A 16,702-nucleotide genomic window follows, 5' to 3' on the forward strand; every position below is an offset into this window, starting at 1 on the left:
ACATATATATATATATATTTTTTTTTAATATAATTTTTATAATATATATATATATATATATATATATATATATATATATATATATATATATATACATAGGAAAATACACCGGATAAATAAATAAATCCATAAATATATATATATATATATATATATATATATATATATATATATATATATATATATATATATATATATATATATATATATATATATATATATATATATATTTATTTTTTTGTTTAATTTTTTTAATTTTTTAATTTTATTTATTTTATTTTTTTTATCAATCATTTTATATAATAATAATAATAATACATTTCATTTATAAGCGCCTTTCAAAACTCTCAAGGACACTTCCTATGTATTTTTCCAATTTATTTGTCCTTTTTATGTATGTATTTATGTATGTATTTATGTATGTATGTATGTATGTATGTATGTATTTATTTTTCTATCCTGTTTATTTTATTATTTATTTATTTTGCTCATTTATTTGTATTTATCTAACCAACAATTTATTGATTACCCCATTAGTTAATTCATCAATCTATTTTGGTTTAGTTATTTATCTATTTATTTTAATTTTTATATATCTATCATGTAGTTATTTATTAAACCCGCCTATTTATTTATTTATTTATTTATTTATTTATTTATTTATTTATTTATTTATCTCTCTGGCAATGTATTTATTTAGTTATTTATTTACCTATGCTGCTATTTAATTAAGTTATTTATTTATCTATTTATGTATGTATGTGTTTGTTTGTCTATCTATCCTGTTTATGTAATTATTTATTTTGCTTATTTATATATGTATTTATCCACCCAGCAATTTATTTACTCATCTATTAATTCATGAATGATCAATGAATCTATCTAATTATGTATTGATTTATTCGATTTATTTATTTATTTATTATTATTATTATTTTTTTTAATTTATCTATCCCGTTTATGGACTTATTTAACCTGCTTATTTATTTATGTATTACTCGCTTTATTTGTTTATTTATTTGTGTTTGTTTGTTTGTTTGTTATGTGTGATACTTTGGTTTCCGTTCAATTATTGTCTTGGCCTCCATTTGTTTGGGTTAGGATTCAGATCACTGGAGAGCTCATGAGGACAAAGTAGAGACGTATGAAAATTGAATAGGCGGACATTACATTCAAAACTTTCCATTCCTTGGAGTTATATTCGAAATAGTTTTTTGGGGATAATTTCTTTTTCAAAGTTGAAAATATCAACGTTAAAGCAAGCAGCCTAAACTCCCCCATTGCTTTATTGTTTCACGTTTTCCCCCTTCAAGTCAAGGATGCGGCAGTGTTCATGTTTTGTCTTTGAACGCAGCCTTCCGGGGGCGCGCTTCATTTTAGGACAGGTCAAGTTATCCGCGAGGACATGGCGAGGGGTAGGTGCACCGCCCGAGGCAGCCGCGGCATCAGTGTGGGCAGACTTCTCCCGTATGTATCCGTACTCGCTGTTGTTGTTCGGCACGCTCTCCTTCGGAAAGGCGTCATTTGAGCGCTTGAAGGGGCGAAGCACGGCGAAGGTGGAGGTGCACTCTAATGGTCTTTGTCAACCTCCCGTTGTGGTGTCAAGTTTCATATTGGGTTGACCAACGCTTTTGAAAAATGGCGGATCATCCAGATGTGGCGAGTCGTCACTCGGTTGGAGTTACGCGTTTCTTTTTTGGGCCGGTTTTACACTCATGAAAGCCCCAAAACTGACTAAATACAGTGAACACTCATTTATCGCGGGAGATACGTTCCAAAGATAGCCCGCAATAGGTGAAATCCGCAAAGTACAATGTAGTCAGCCTTTTTTTTTTTTTTTTACACAATGCAAAACTGTACATACAGTACATACATACATGCAGAATGAAACAAAAAAATAAAACCTATTTTTAATAATTTAAAGAACGGTGTTGTAAAACAGTATTTTGCTGCTGCGCCTATTCTGCGCTGTAACGTCTTTTTCTACTGAAGGAGTCTTTCTCCAAGAGAAGAACATTTTTACCGGTATAGTGAGACCTCAATTTACAAACTTAATTGGTTCCCAGACAGAGTGTGTAAGGCGAAAAGTGTGTATCTCAAAAAAAGATTTCCCAGAGGAAACCATTAAAATGGGAATAATCCGTTCCCGGGTTTCCATAAAATATACTTTTCCACTAAATAAGCCTTAAAACTACACACAACATACCTTATTCTATGTATAATAAATGTGCTATTGTATTGTAATGAAAGAAATACACTGCATTGTATCATATAGTCACTTTATTTACATTTGTTATGGTCATTTATGGCTTGATGGAATGGCGTTGGAGGTCGAAGGTCAAAGGGAATTGCTGTTTGGAAAGAGAGGCGCATTACATGAGGACTGTAATTAAAGAAATAAACTGCGCTGTAAAATAAAGTTTTATTTACCTTTTTGATGGTCGTTGATGGCTTATGGAAGGAGAGTCACCTTCCATGAGGACTGTTGGTAACTTAACCTCTGGTGCTGTTCGGTCGTGTGCTTCCGCCGAAGATCACTCCGCCAGCCGTGGTGGGTGTGTATTATGAAAATAGTGCTTATTATAAGGTTTAATTTTCAGAAATTTGACGTTTGTAAGACAAAAAGTTTGTAAATTGAGGTGTTTGTAAATTGAGGTCTGACTGTACCTCCGTGTAAGCTCTCAGTCGTACAGGAGTGGTCCATCGATGAAAAGGTTTCTTCAGCCGTCATCTGTACTTTTTTGAAGGTGTCGGACGTTTCGTCAGCAAACTAAAGTCTTACTGGTAGTTTCGGCCCTATATATATCCCTACTGTCCAGACGGTGGTGGTGCCGGACTCTGCTATGATAGAAGTACAGATGACGGCTGAAGAAACCTTTTCACCGATTTTTATCGGTAGTTGTTGGCACTCTTTTAATTATGTATTTGAGTCACACATGTTGATTAAGCATATAACAGCATAAAACTTTTAAATATGATAACTTCTTATTCTCCATCATTGACCTTCACCACTCCTTTCTATCCCCCCCCCCCCCCCTGCAGGGACGACGATGACATCAACGACGTGGCCTCCATGGCGGGCGTTAATCTAAACGAAGAGAGCGCCCGCATCCTCGCGACCAACTCGGAACTCGTCGGCACGCAGATTCGCTCGTGCAAGGACGAAGCCTTCTTGCATCCTGGGCTCCTCCACCGACGCATACTGGAAACAGGCAAGCGTGTGCCGCAATTGCCGGGTCGAATGCCGCTTTCCAACTTTTTGATGCGGAACAAGCGGAGAATGATAAAACGCTGCGTGTTTGTGGTTTGTAGGAAATGTGTTGTACAGTGATACCTTGGCTTACGAACTTAATTGGTTCCCAGACAGAATATGTAAGGCAAAAAATGTGTGTCCCAAAAAATATTTTCTCATAGGAAACCATTAAAATGAGAATAATCCGTTCCCATAAAACATAATTTTCTACTTCCTAATTTTCGAAACCTTAAAACTACACAAAATATACATTATTTTATGTATAATAAATGTGCTATGGTATTATACTTAAATAAATAAACTGTACTGTATCATAAAGTGGTTTTATTTACCTTTGTGGTGGTCGTTGATGGCTTGATGGAATGAAGTGACCGGGTTCATCAGCATTAAACACTTGATGAGGAACGTAGCCTTCTTCTGTCACCATCTTGAGGAATGATCCCTTGGAAGTGCTTTCTCTGCGATAATTTTACCTTTTTCCTCATCAATTGTGTTCTGTTTAACTGGGTTGATAGCTTTTTGCATCAAGTGTACAGATGGCTTGTGCGGGTTGTTTGTGGAGCCTGATTGATGGGATATTTTAATCTTGCAGTCTACACTCTGCCTTTGAACTATCAAAGTTGAAACGCTCTCACTGTCGTCTGCCTGTCTCTGTAATGTTAAAACCACCCCCCTCACTGCTGCATTCTTGACCAATCACGTGGCTTTAACCGAAGACTGGGGGCGGGGAATAGAGGACCAAAAAAAAGCCGGCTGCCATTTTCTTGATAGGAGAACGGGCTCGTTCGCGAACGACACATCACTCATTTTAGCTCTCCGTGTGTGTGGCAAAAAATAGTTCATATGCCAAGGTAAAATTTTCATAAATGTAACGGTCGTAAACCGAAAAGTTCGTAAGCCAAGGCGTTTGTAATCCGATGTATCACTGTATCTGTATTTCAAGTGGCATTACTCGCGACAACGTTTGATATTCTCTCCGCAGTTGTTTGAGGCTTCAACTCTCTTTTCTTGTTTGCCTTCGGTTTAACTATCATACACTTAATAGTTCTTTTCACCTCCTTTTAATGAATTCTTCAGTGGCCCTCTGTCTGAATTCACTGGAACCGCGGGGCGTACGCGCATGAATACTTGATGGCTTTGTCTTTTTAAAAGCGGCCCCGTCAGATTTGTCCTTTGGACCAAGGCGGTCGGTCCGGTTCAGAGGAATCAGACTCGGCGGGGAGATTTATTTATTCATTTGTTTTTTTAAAGTCATTCGGGATGAAATCAATATCAGTCAAGGCGGTGATGGCATCTTAATTACCTGGTATTTGCACTAAAAGCTGTTTACGTCGCCTTCAGTGACAGTATCAATGCTGCAGTTTATATACAAAAGGTGCTTTTTTTCCCAATCTCGAATCTTGGTCATTGTTTACAGAATGTTTGAACGGCATCATAGACGTCATTAATAATCCTTTTGATGGTGTCTCATGGATTAAACTATTTGTTGCCTCTGTACGGAGAGGGCGTGAGGATGGAATGTGGCCGTGATGCACCCTTAAATTGAAAAATGCTCGATGTCCAATGTTGGAGAGGCCTCATGTCTAATCAGAGAGGGACTTGCAGAGTGATTTCAAAGTGATAAGTGATAATAGCAGTTGGTGAAGTTCTCCATTCTGAGATGAATAAAGGTTATCTAATCTAATCTGATCTAATCTATGATATAATCTAATCGAATATACTGTAATATTATCTAATATAATCTAATATAATCTCTTATAATATAATATAATATAATATAATATAATATAATATAATATAATATAATATAATATAATTTTATCTAACTAACTAATATAATATAATATAATATAATATAATAATTTAATATAATATAATATAATCCGATTTAATCCATTTTAATGAAATTTAATGTTATATAATCTAATGTAATCTATTAATCTAATTTGAAATAAATTCCGAAACGAATAAAGATTATCTAATCTAATCTGATCTAATCCAATATATTGTAATATAATATAATATAATATAATATAATATAATATAATATAATATAATATAATATAATATAATATATGATCTGATTTAATCCAACGTAATGTAATCTAATGTAATCCAATTTGAAATAAATTCTGAAATGAATAAAGGTTATTTAATATAATCTGATTTAATATAATATAATATGATATAATATAATAAAATATAATATATTATAATGTAATATCATAATTTAATCCACTTTAATCAAATTTAATCCGATCTAATCTAATTTTAAATGCACTCTGAGATGAATAAAGGTTATCCAATTTAATCTGATCTAATCTAAGATAATGTATGTATGTAATGTAATATAATGTAATATCTGATTTAATCCATTGTAATCAAATTTAATCTAATGTAATCTAATTAGAAATAAATTATACAAATAAATAAAGGTTATATAATCTGTAATCTGATATAATAGAATAGAATTGAATTGAATAGCAAAACAAATCTAATCTAATCTAATCTCATCAAATGTAATCTAATAATCCTAATTTAATCTAATCTAACCTATTCTACCAGTAACCTAATCTATTTTAATTAGAAAACCAACCAGGTAGAAAAATCTCCCTATTACTTCCTGGCAAATTGCTCTGATGACATATCTATTTATGAATCAGCTAGCGCCTGTGCGCTATTGTCTTGACATGCTATCCCACATCCAACACCAAGAAAAGAATCGCCGGAAAAGGCCTACAAATAAAGACCAAAGTTGCTATTCCAGATTTTACCTCAGAAAATGAATAATCTGAAGGTCAAGGTTTTTTTTTTCTTCCCATGTCACGGTTTTAGATAACAGCACAGACCCCGAATGGGTAGACCCAGGAATTTTCCACTTTGTATGGGATTTGGGATGCCACCCGAGGCCCCTTTCTTACTCGATGTAAACAGTTTTTTTTTTCTTTTTCATGGCCGCTGTGCTTTGTAATAGGCACCAACACAGAACCGGGGTTATGAATTTGAGCAAGGAAATTTTTGCCTCCGGCGTTTGAATCAGGACCGACACGAGGTCTGATATGCCTGTGGCCCCTTTCACACCGCCTACAAAGTATCTATCTTTTTTTTTGTGGTCTGTTCTGTATAAATGTGTCTTATACCGAATAGGGTGGATAAAGTAAATCTAGTTATTTTCACACAGGAGGAATGACGCCTAGAACCCCTTTTTTCTCAAGAACAGGAACAAAAGAATACAAAAATCGTTGGTCATTGGTTCTTTGGGTTGCCCCTGCAGTGTGGATAAAAAAGCACCATTACCCGAAATAAAACAACATCATAAGTGGAATTCATCATCAAAAAAACAAAAACAAAACAAAGAAACACATCATTTCACATAGCGGGGAGCCAGCCGACCTGATCTTGTTTCATCTCCATTAAAGTAGCGTCGTAACTGCAAGCAAAGTGGACTCTTGGCATGGTTGTTATTCCATCACCTTGAGGGCGCGGGGCTTCTTTTTTTTTTTTTTTTTTTTTTTTAAATATACACTTTAAAAAAATATATATACACTTTTCCCTGCAGGGGTGGCACAGTATGGAACTATGGGGCAGGAGACGAGGCCGCCCCCTGCTGGGCTAGGGGCACCCATGCAGCTTTGTTGTGTCAGTTGATTGGCTTAGCTACACTCTTAGCTGACAGCGGTCCGAAGGAGGCACCCCGGGCCTGCCAGGTCCGCTCAATCAGAGTCCTCCTCCTTTTTATTTTATTTTATATGGAAGCACAAGGCCTTGCCTTTACTCAAACTTTACCTTAACCTTTTTTGACCTCAGCTTTAGCCAGAATAAGCTGGTTATAAACAGGGTGTACTGAATACCTATTACAAGGATGTTATTTTTTGCCGCGGGCCACATTGTAATTACGCTTTCCTCTCGGGAGGCTGTTTTGAATTTGGAGAAGCCAATAAAATGTCTAACCCCCTCCACATATTACATATAGAGCGCACAAAAAATTAATGAATAACTAGTTTTCAAATTAGAAGTGAAAAATAATGACTGTTATTATAGTTTACATGGGACAATTTGAAATTTTGGTTCGGACTTCAGAAAGCGTGATGGAATTTCACACGTTTGATTTGCGGGCCGAAAAAAAATGATGTGGCAGGCCGGATTTGGCCCCCGGGCCTTGACTTTGACACCATGCCTGACTAAGATGAAGAGGAAAGTTGATAAGAGAGTGATGAGGCTGTCTATGATCTACTGATTGGAGACAGTGGCGTTGAAGAAATGACAAGAAACGGGACTGTCGGAAATAGAGATGTTCAGAGTCTTTTTAGGATACGATTATAAATGAGCTAATCAGAGGAACAGCCAAGGTTAAAGAGAGACGGATTCAATGGGTTGGACATTTCCAGAGGAGAGAGTGAGGATGGAGCTGCCATGTAAATCTGCTTTAATTTGACAGTGGTTGCTGGATTCAAGGCGAACGTATACATATACAGTGATACCTCGGTTTACGAACCCCTTGGTCTACGAACTTTTCGGGTTATGAACGTTAAATTTAGGAAAACTTTACCTTGGCATACAAACTATTTTTCGGGATACACACGGACCTGCCACAATGAATGATGTGTCGTTCGCGAACGAGCCTGTTCTCCTAAAAGAAAATGGCAGCCAGCTTGTTTTGGTCCTCTATTCCCCGCCCCCAATCGTCGGTTAAATCCACATGATTGGTCAAGAACGCAGCAGCAGCTAAGCAGAACACAATTGATGAGGAACAAGGTAAAATTATCGCAAAGAAAGCACCTCCAAGGGATCATTCCTCAAGATGGTGGAAGAAGAAGGTTACGTTCCTCATCAAGTGTTTAATGCTGAGGAAACCAGCCACTCCATTCCATCAAGCCATCAACGACCATCACAAAGATAAATAAAACAACTTTATTATACAGTAGTTTATTTCTTTAATTATAATATTTATTATACATAAAATACATAAAATAAGGTATAAGTTGTGTAGTTTTAAGGCTTATAAAATAGAAAGTAGAAAATTATGTTTCATGGGGACCTGGGAACGGATTATTCTCATTTTAATGGTTTCCTATGGGAAGTTATTCTTTGGGATACACACTTTTCACCTTACACTGTCTGGGAACCAATTAAGTTCGTAAGGCAAGGTATCACTGTATCAGACTTTGAGTTTCATTAAACTATTATTAGTGTAAATGTTTTTTTTGTGTCCTAATTCGTGACAAAAATATTTCATTATCGCTCTAATATACTTCAGTGAGCAATATTTAACTTTTCACTTCCAGAAATCTGTTGCTTAACACAAGTCATTATGTGACACGATTGGACTTTCGCACTGACTCGACCTTACCCATTTCATTTTTGCCACAGTTACGTGGGACTTTCTTGTAACATGATTTAAAACATGCCTTGTACATATGTGACTTACTCTACAGTAGACGCAACTTTAGCATGTTAATAGGATTGAGTACTATTTAATTTACACATTCCTTGAAATATTAATTCTTCCTTTGAAAAGATCATTTTTGGAAGCAAAGGGAAACCCATTAGTCTTTCCCTGACCTGGTGACATTGCCACACATGCGTGTACGTACGTACGTGTCGCCACGGTAATGAGCAGGAACCATTTCAAAGCACTAGCGAGACCAGTGCTATACAGTATGTATTGTGGGGCTGATTTAAATAATTGCCGTGGTTTACTTAAAAGGCTGCTAGAGAGAAGAATTATGTTAATGGCCTCATTTAAAAAAAAAAAGAAGTCAAAAAAGGATTACAAATCTTTTTGTGATGAATTTCAGTTCTGAGGAAGTGAAATGATCGATAGGAGCAAAGAGATGGTCAGTGTCTTCTTTGATGGAACTTCTAACGGCCAAAGTCAGAATTTTGCGAAACAAGTTGAATTGTAGAAGTCAATTATAGTCAATGAAAATGTTTCTTCAGCCGTCATCTGTACTTCTTTGAAGGTGTCGGACGTTTTACTCCTCATCTGAAAAGCTTCGTCAGCAAACTAAAATTGTGCTGGGATCCCTGGTCGTATATATATCCCTACTGGACAGAGTGGCGATGCCAGATCTCTGCTTTGATGGGTCCCTACTCTAAATTTGGGGGGGGATTCTCGGTAAATTCCCGTTATCGTATTTATTATGTTTGTTAAAGTCATAATAAGTGCCTTGCACGCTGGGTCCGAGGGGACAGTAATTTAATCTGCGCTGTATGTCATGCATATTAGCATATTTGATAATAAAGCTGACTTTGACTTTTGTCTTTGAGAAGTGGACTGCTCCCTGAAGCTAATCTTATTACTTTTTTTGTTATATCTGATTATATTCTATGACTGGCACTGATTGCCCCATTCGCTTGATATGACCTCATCAGCATGACTAAGCCTATGTGGTAACGATCCAAGAAGTTGTAAGCACGATCCAAATTCAACCTCAACCACGTCATTTTGCGTCTCTTCCACTTCTTTCTTTTGATGTATTTCATTATGTTCTCCATGACTGACTTTTTTTCCTGGTTTCATTTCACAGCCAAGAAGTTTGGTGTCATGGAGGTCCCCATGGAGGTCGTGACGTTTATCTCGCACGCCGCACAGTCGCGACTTCGCACAGTCGTTGAAAAGGTTTCGGCCATCGCTCAGCATAGACTGGACTCCTGTAAGGTATGACCTTTTCTCTTTGAATGTTATTGCAACTGTACACCATTTGAGGTATGATAAATGTGACACTAAAGTATCCAGAAATTAATTCAAAAAAAGGTTTAAAAATCTTTGGTCAAGAATTAACAAGGCGTGAAGAAATTTTTGTTGTTTCTTCTTTGGGTGCCGATAAAGCGCTGGCCATGGCCTCTGGCAATGTTTTTCCCCTCCACAAGGTGGCCGCATTTCTCTTTTTGCCATGTTAGCGCTTTGTTCCAGCTTCAGCTGTTGTTAAAGCGCAATATAAACCAATATGTATGTACAGATGCTCCCCAATTTACGAACGAGATACGTTCCGAACGGTCGTTCGTAAGGTAAGGTTGTTTGTAAGTTGATGCAATGCTATATTTTGTATGGAATGTATGTTTAAGGCTCACGTAAGTATGTTTAAGGTTTATATAAGTATGTTTAAAGGACAACCGACGTCTCCGGACAAGTTGTGTCCATAATTTGTAAAATGGCTTCAAATGACTCCTACTGAGCGTATTTTACAAAGATTCCACCGCATATAGCTATGTTTTACGTTTTAAGACTCGCACTGAATATTCAGGAAGTCTTGTTTTTGAGTTGGTGACGAGTCCGTACGTGACGTCACTAAAGGACCGCCCTTTGACCGCAAAAAAAAACACGTTGTAGCGATCCTTCCATCATGTCAATGTATTTTGCTGTACTTGTTTGGTCTGGGGATCTCGTGTTGCACCCAAAAGCCACCAGAAGGCCAGAAGAGGGCGTCCAAGCACCATATAAGGAATTTATCAGCCTGTGGAAGCGGAGGTGGCCACAGGAGGTCGCCATTTTGTGCCTCTCTTTTTTTTTTGGGTGAGAGATTTTCCCCCAATGTTGCCTCAAAATGGCACATATAATTCTTTAATCGATTGCAAACATGTATGCTTTCCTCTTCAGAACTATTTGAATCATATTCATAACTGGATGTGTAACAAGAAAGCATATTCTCCGAATCTGAAGCCATTGTTTTGATTCACAAGCAATGCAAGACGTCTTGGCGTGACGTCACGAACTGGGGACGGGACCTTCTGAAAATGCCACTTCGCAGCTCAATTTTTTGCAGATTTTGGACACTTTAAGTCATTTTTATTGATGTTTTGCATTTGACTACAAATATACTGCGTGTTTTGGGTATTTTAGATGCTATAAAACGTTTTTCTGGTGTCAGTTAAAAAACAAAAAAGTGACGTCGGTTGTCCTTTAAGGCTTGTATAAGTAACCTGTATTGGTTTGTACTGAAAAATAAACAAATAATAAAATATAGGCTCTATAAAGATATGTTCATGTACAATTGGAAAGAATACTCCATATGTTACGACAAAAATGTTTGTCTGTACCATTCGTATAACTCGAATGTTCATAAGTATGGGAGTGTCTGTATTGCATTGTATTTTGGACAACCGCCCTCATTTCAAGCTCATATAACTCCAGACCCATATAATTTAGGAATGCATTTTTTTTCTCTGATGAAATAAGAGAGTCTAAGGTTTCTTATGCTGCATGGAATGTTTATGTAGTCCTAAAACTCAATATTCTGTGGCTCCTGGAATTTGAATGAAAATGACACAAATCCTGGCACTGGGGTGGACACATTTTTACACATCATCTCGCAGTGAATGAGTTAATAAAGTTGAATGCAGGATAAAAAGTTCAGATAAAGATTTAAGCCAGTGTGCCTTTCCGTATTAGATGTAAATTGTCGGAATAGAAACACTTTTAATTGGCCATCATTAAAGCCCAAGCATTTGGGAAAACTTTTGAAAAGGTGTTTTTCCTGACACCAAGTAGAAAACCGCCTCCACCCTCGTCCTGTTTCTTCTTATTCATTTCTTTCATTTTTTTTTCTTCTCGTTTTGTGGTTTGGCAAACGAGGTGTGAGAGCGACAACCGGCGCTCTGTGAAGCCACTCTGTTGACATCAGCGAAAATGGAAAAGGAGAAAAAAAATGAAAGGCATGGAGGGAAAAAAGATGAAGCGGGGGCCTTAAAGACTAACTGGGCTCGCTAGGTTTGCGGTGGCAGGAGAGTGCGGGCTCAGCGCTGTAACAAAGGCTGGATGAGAGAATGCGAGAAACAGGAAGCGGTGGCGCGACAGGAATCCTCAGATGTGTGCACCCGCATACGCTCTCCTCGTCGGAAGCGGAAGCGCATACCTGCATCTCGCACCAACATAAGCAATTATCTTATTAACTTTTGATAATCTGAAAAAAAAAAGTTGTTTTCCTTGTCTTTACGCGCACCTTGGATGGGATTTTCCCCAAGTGATATGCAATGTGCTTTTATGCAAAGAGAGATGGCTTAGTCTGTAAACAGTTTTTTAAAGCAAGCAACTTGGGAAGCGTAACTTTCATACCTGTCAACCTGCGAAACGCTGTGACCTTACTAATGGTTCCATTTTCCCTTACGAGAAAAAAAAAATATGCGGGTGTAATATTTCATCGCACAATTTTATTAACAAAATTTCACATGTAAACATGAATACTTTTAACAAGTTACAGTGATATCTCGGTTTACGAACCCCTTTGCTTACAAACTTTTCGGTTTACGAACGTTAAATTTATGAAAATTTTACCTTGGAATACGGACTATTTTTCGGGATACACATGTAGCTGCCACAATGAGTGATGTGTCGTTCGCAAACGAGCCCGTTCTCCTTACAAGAAAATGGCAGCCGGCTTGTTTTGGTCCTCCATTCCCCGCCCCCAGTTGTCGGTTAAAGCCACATGATTGGTCAAGAACGCAGCAGTAAGGGGTGGGGGTTACAGACCGAGAGAGTGAGGGCGTTCTCCAAAAAAGAAAATGGCACAATCGTAACTTTTTTTTGTCCTCTATTCCTTGCCCCCAGTCTTCGGTTACAGCCACGTGATTGGTCAAGAATGCAGCAAGGGGGGGGGGGGGGGGGGTGAGGGGGTTAAACATTAAAGAGACAGGCAGATGACAGAGACAGAGTGACAAAATGGATAGAAAACAGTGAAATTTGGACTCGTTTCAACTTTGATAGTTCAAAGGCAGAGTGTTAGCCTGCAAGGTTAAAATATCCCATCAATCAGGCTTCACAAGCCATCTGTGCATTTGATGCAAAAAGCTATCAACCCAGCTAAACAGAACACAATTGATGAGGAACTAGGTAAAATTATCGCAGAGAAAGCACCTACAAGGGATCATTCCTCAAGATGGTGAAAGAAGGCTACATTCCTCATCAAGTATTATTAATATACTTGACTTTTAGGACAACAAAAACATTCAATGCAGCGTAAGAAACCTGAGACTCTCTTCTTTCATCAGAAAAAAAGTTAATTCCAAAATTATATGGTTCTGTAGTTATATGAGCTTGAAATGAGGGTGGCTGTCCAAAATACAATGCAATACCTACATATTGGTTTATAGAGCGCTTTAAAAACAGCTGAAGCTGGAACAAAGTGCTAAAATGGAAAAAAGGGAAATGCTTCCTGGAAAGGAAAAAAAAGATGCCAGAGGCCATGGCCAGCGCTTTCTCGCCACCCAAACACGAAAAAACAAAACCCAAACAAATTCGGGAATGCCACTCGACGTCACATTTTCAATTCCCGAGTAAATTTATGAATGGGAGTGAATGAGTTAAAAATTTAATTAAATATGTCAATAATCATTAAAAAAAAAACTGTTTCAGTTTAATGGTTAAAGTTTCATGGGTTTGTTGTTTTCTGGTTTAGTCGGAAAGACACACACACACACACGCCCTAAAGGCTTTAATCCCCATCGATTTCAGACCAGCGTAAAAAAAAAAAATGCTCCAGTTCTCATTCATTCATCAGTGACACAGCGGAGGGCTGCGGGTCACGGCGGACCGTGAACTGGACGGCAGGCAACCAAACGCGATGTAATCCGACCAATCAAATAAGTGCAAACACACATTCCTGCTTAAATTGCTCTTGTAACAATGGCACAATTCTCATGGCTAATCGTATAATCAGCGCGAGGAGAGTAAATATTAACAGCTGCGAAAAGCTGAAACCTTCATTCCATGGGAATTCCCAATGTCATTTTAATACCACGACACATCTCATCTCAAATCAAAACATTTCGTCACGCTAATGTCTTCCAACTGAGTCTCTAATAAGATGTATTGCACAGAGTCAGCCCTGTTACGAGTTTTTAATGGCATCCTCCTGGCAAATGACACGGGAGACTATGTGCGTCTGGTTGTATTTTAAATTGACTGCAGCGTTTGATACCGACGATTACACTATTGTGTGTGCTCGTTTGCAGCACCTGGTAGGCATTGGCGGTTTAGGTCCTGTTTATCTAACAGAATCTTTTGTGTTAGCAGTGTCTGAAACTCATGACAAAAAGTTAGCGGATACCACGGACGACAACTCTGAAAAGTTGCCTGCGCCATTTTCACAATTTGAAATACAATAAGACGACTAATCGCAAAAAAAAAAACATTGTTGCAAAGTATAAAGGATTTTTTTTTTTTAAATAAGCAAGTACCTCCACTTTCTAAGCGCCTTTCAAAACTCTCAAGTACACTTTACAGTCACGGTATAGTCCGAAGCACGAAACAGGCTTCTGATTGGCTGCCGTGCCGAGTATGCGAATTGCCAAATGAACGTTCGTTTGGCAATTTTCTTACTGAATGAACGTTCGTTTGGAAATTTGCACGGCAAATAATAATAATTAACATATGTATTAATACTAATAATAATAATAATAATAATACTAATAATAATACTACTACTACTAATAATAATAATAATAATAATAATGCATTTTATTTTCAAGCGCCTTTCAAATCTGTCAAGGTCACTTTACAGTCATAGGATCAGTTTTTTCCTGTTGGTCAACAGCGGCAGCCACACGCGCTAGCGTTCACTCAACCCGGAGGTAGCTCAAATAGATAGCAAGATAGAAGCTAGTGGATAGATAGCTAACTAGCGGCTAGCTAGCTAGCTAGCGGATAGATAGCTAACTAGCGGATAGCTAGCTAGCAGATAGATAGCTAATAGCTAGCGGATAGATAGCCAATAGCTAACGAATAGATAGCTAATAGCTAGCGAATAGATAGCTAATAGCAAGCTAGCAACATAGCTAATACAGTAGCAAGCTAAATAGCCAGCTAGATAACAAGATAGCCAGCTAATAAATTTTCAAGACGTCTTGAATGAGGTCAACTGAAGACGCACATGGATGGGATTGCCTACATCTGCTCAATTAATAATAATAATAATAATAATAATAATAATAATAATAATAATAATAATAATAATAATAATAATACATTTTATTTTCAAGCGCCTTTCAAAGCTCTCAAGGTCACCCTACCTTACTAAAGGATATCTAGTGAAAAATAAGCACGTTCAAGAGCGCCTCCACATTTTAACAGCAGTTCTGAAAGTTATGGATGTATAAAATATACATCCATAACTTTAAAATATAAATACACACACGCACTCACATTCATACATATTCAGATATTATGGTCCCTATTGTACAATACCACAAAAGCAAAGTTATTATTGGAATGTGCCATTTCTTATTGAAGATGCATTTTTTTTTCAAAATGTACCAAGTTCTTTTTTTCCCCAGATGTTTACTATATTTCATATTTTTCTCGTGTATATATATATATATATATTAATTTTACATGTCTACCAGGACGATGAATGTCACGAGCAGACGGCCGACGTGCGCTCTCAACTGCGCTTCTTCGAACAGCTAGAGAGGATGGAAAAAGCAAGGAAGGATGAGCAGGAGAGAGAGATCCTCTTGAAAGCTGCCAAGGTAAAGTCAACTTCTTATAACGTGTGTGTGTGTGTGTGTGTGTGTGTGTGTGTGTGTGTGTGTGTGTGTGTGTGTGTGTGTGTGTGTGTGTACACGCGCATGTGCTCTTATTATGTCCAAACAGCGTGCGCTTATGGTCTACGGGGCGCTCGTGTGTGTGTGTGTGTGTACGTTGCTCTTGACACATGAATTTGAGTGTGACACCAGTAGATGAAGTGACCTTCCTGTGTCCTCCCGGGCTCCTGCCCTCAGGGTTTCACTCTGCTAGCACGCACACACACACACACACACACACACACACACACACACACACACACACACACACACACACACACACACACACACACACACACACACACACACACACACACACACACACACACACACACACACACACACACACACACACACACAGACAACCAATTTGCAGTAACATTGCTCCATCTTACACTTTACAATTATATTAAAAAAAGTGATTTTATTGTTTGGAACCTCGTAGCTTTGCTAACGAGCTAACAATTTTTCCGTCTTAGTTAGCTTTGATATAACATATCAAGACCATTACAGTATGAAATATTTCAATTTGTGTAAGATATCATTGAATTTACATACAGTAAAGTCTGGTTATATCGATATCGGATATATCGATAGTCCCGGTTATATCGATACTATTTCTATGCACGCACGGAGAAAAATACATGCAAACAGGGTCGGATATATCGATAGTCCCGGTTATATCGATATTTTTTCGGACTCCCTTGAATATCGATATAACGAGACTTTACTGTATTACCTTATTCATTGCTTAGACATGCAAAAATGTTTCCAATCCAGTGCCAGGGTTTTTGTCATTGTCACTTGAATTCCAGGACCCACAGAATAATGAATTTTAAGGCTACAAAAACACTCATTTTTTTGTTAGAAACTGGAGAATCTCTTCTTTTATCAGAAAAAAAGTTAATTCTTAAATTATATGGGTCTGGA

At 37.4% G+C, this 16,702-nt stretch overlaps 1 protein-coding gene across 3 annotated transcripts in view; it reads left to right on the top strand.

Annotated features, from left to right (window-relative positions):
• The window catches only part of LOC148900947 (transcription initiation factor TFIID subunit 4), a 108,746-nt gene that overhangs the window by 26,634 nt on the left and 65,410 nt on the right, over window positions 1-16,702 (top strand). For all 3 annotated transcript variants that reach the window (XM_088993040.1, XM_088993041.1, XM_088993042.1), the window contains 3 exons: window positions 3,043-3,212; window positions 9,784-9,914; window positions 15,593-15,718. In XM_088993040.1, the coding sequence (XP_088849166.1) occupies window positions 3,043-3,212; window positions 9,784-9,914; window positions 15,593-15,718 (427 nt within the window). The remainder of the gene's footprint in view (window positions 1-3,042; window positions 3,213-9,783; window positions 9,915-15,592; window positions 15,719-16,702) is intronic.

Source organism: Hippocampus bargibanti, linkage group LG03, assembly GCF_051943395.1.
Source record: "Hippocampus bargibanti isolate YZ-2025 linkage group LG03, ASM5194339v1, whole genome shotgun sequence".
In the NCBI taxonomy this organism is placed as follows: Eukaryota; Metazoa; Chordata; class Actinopteri; order Syngnathiformes; family Syngnathidae; genus Hippocampus; species Hippocampus bargibanti.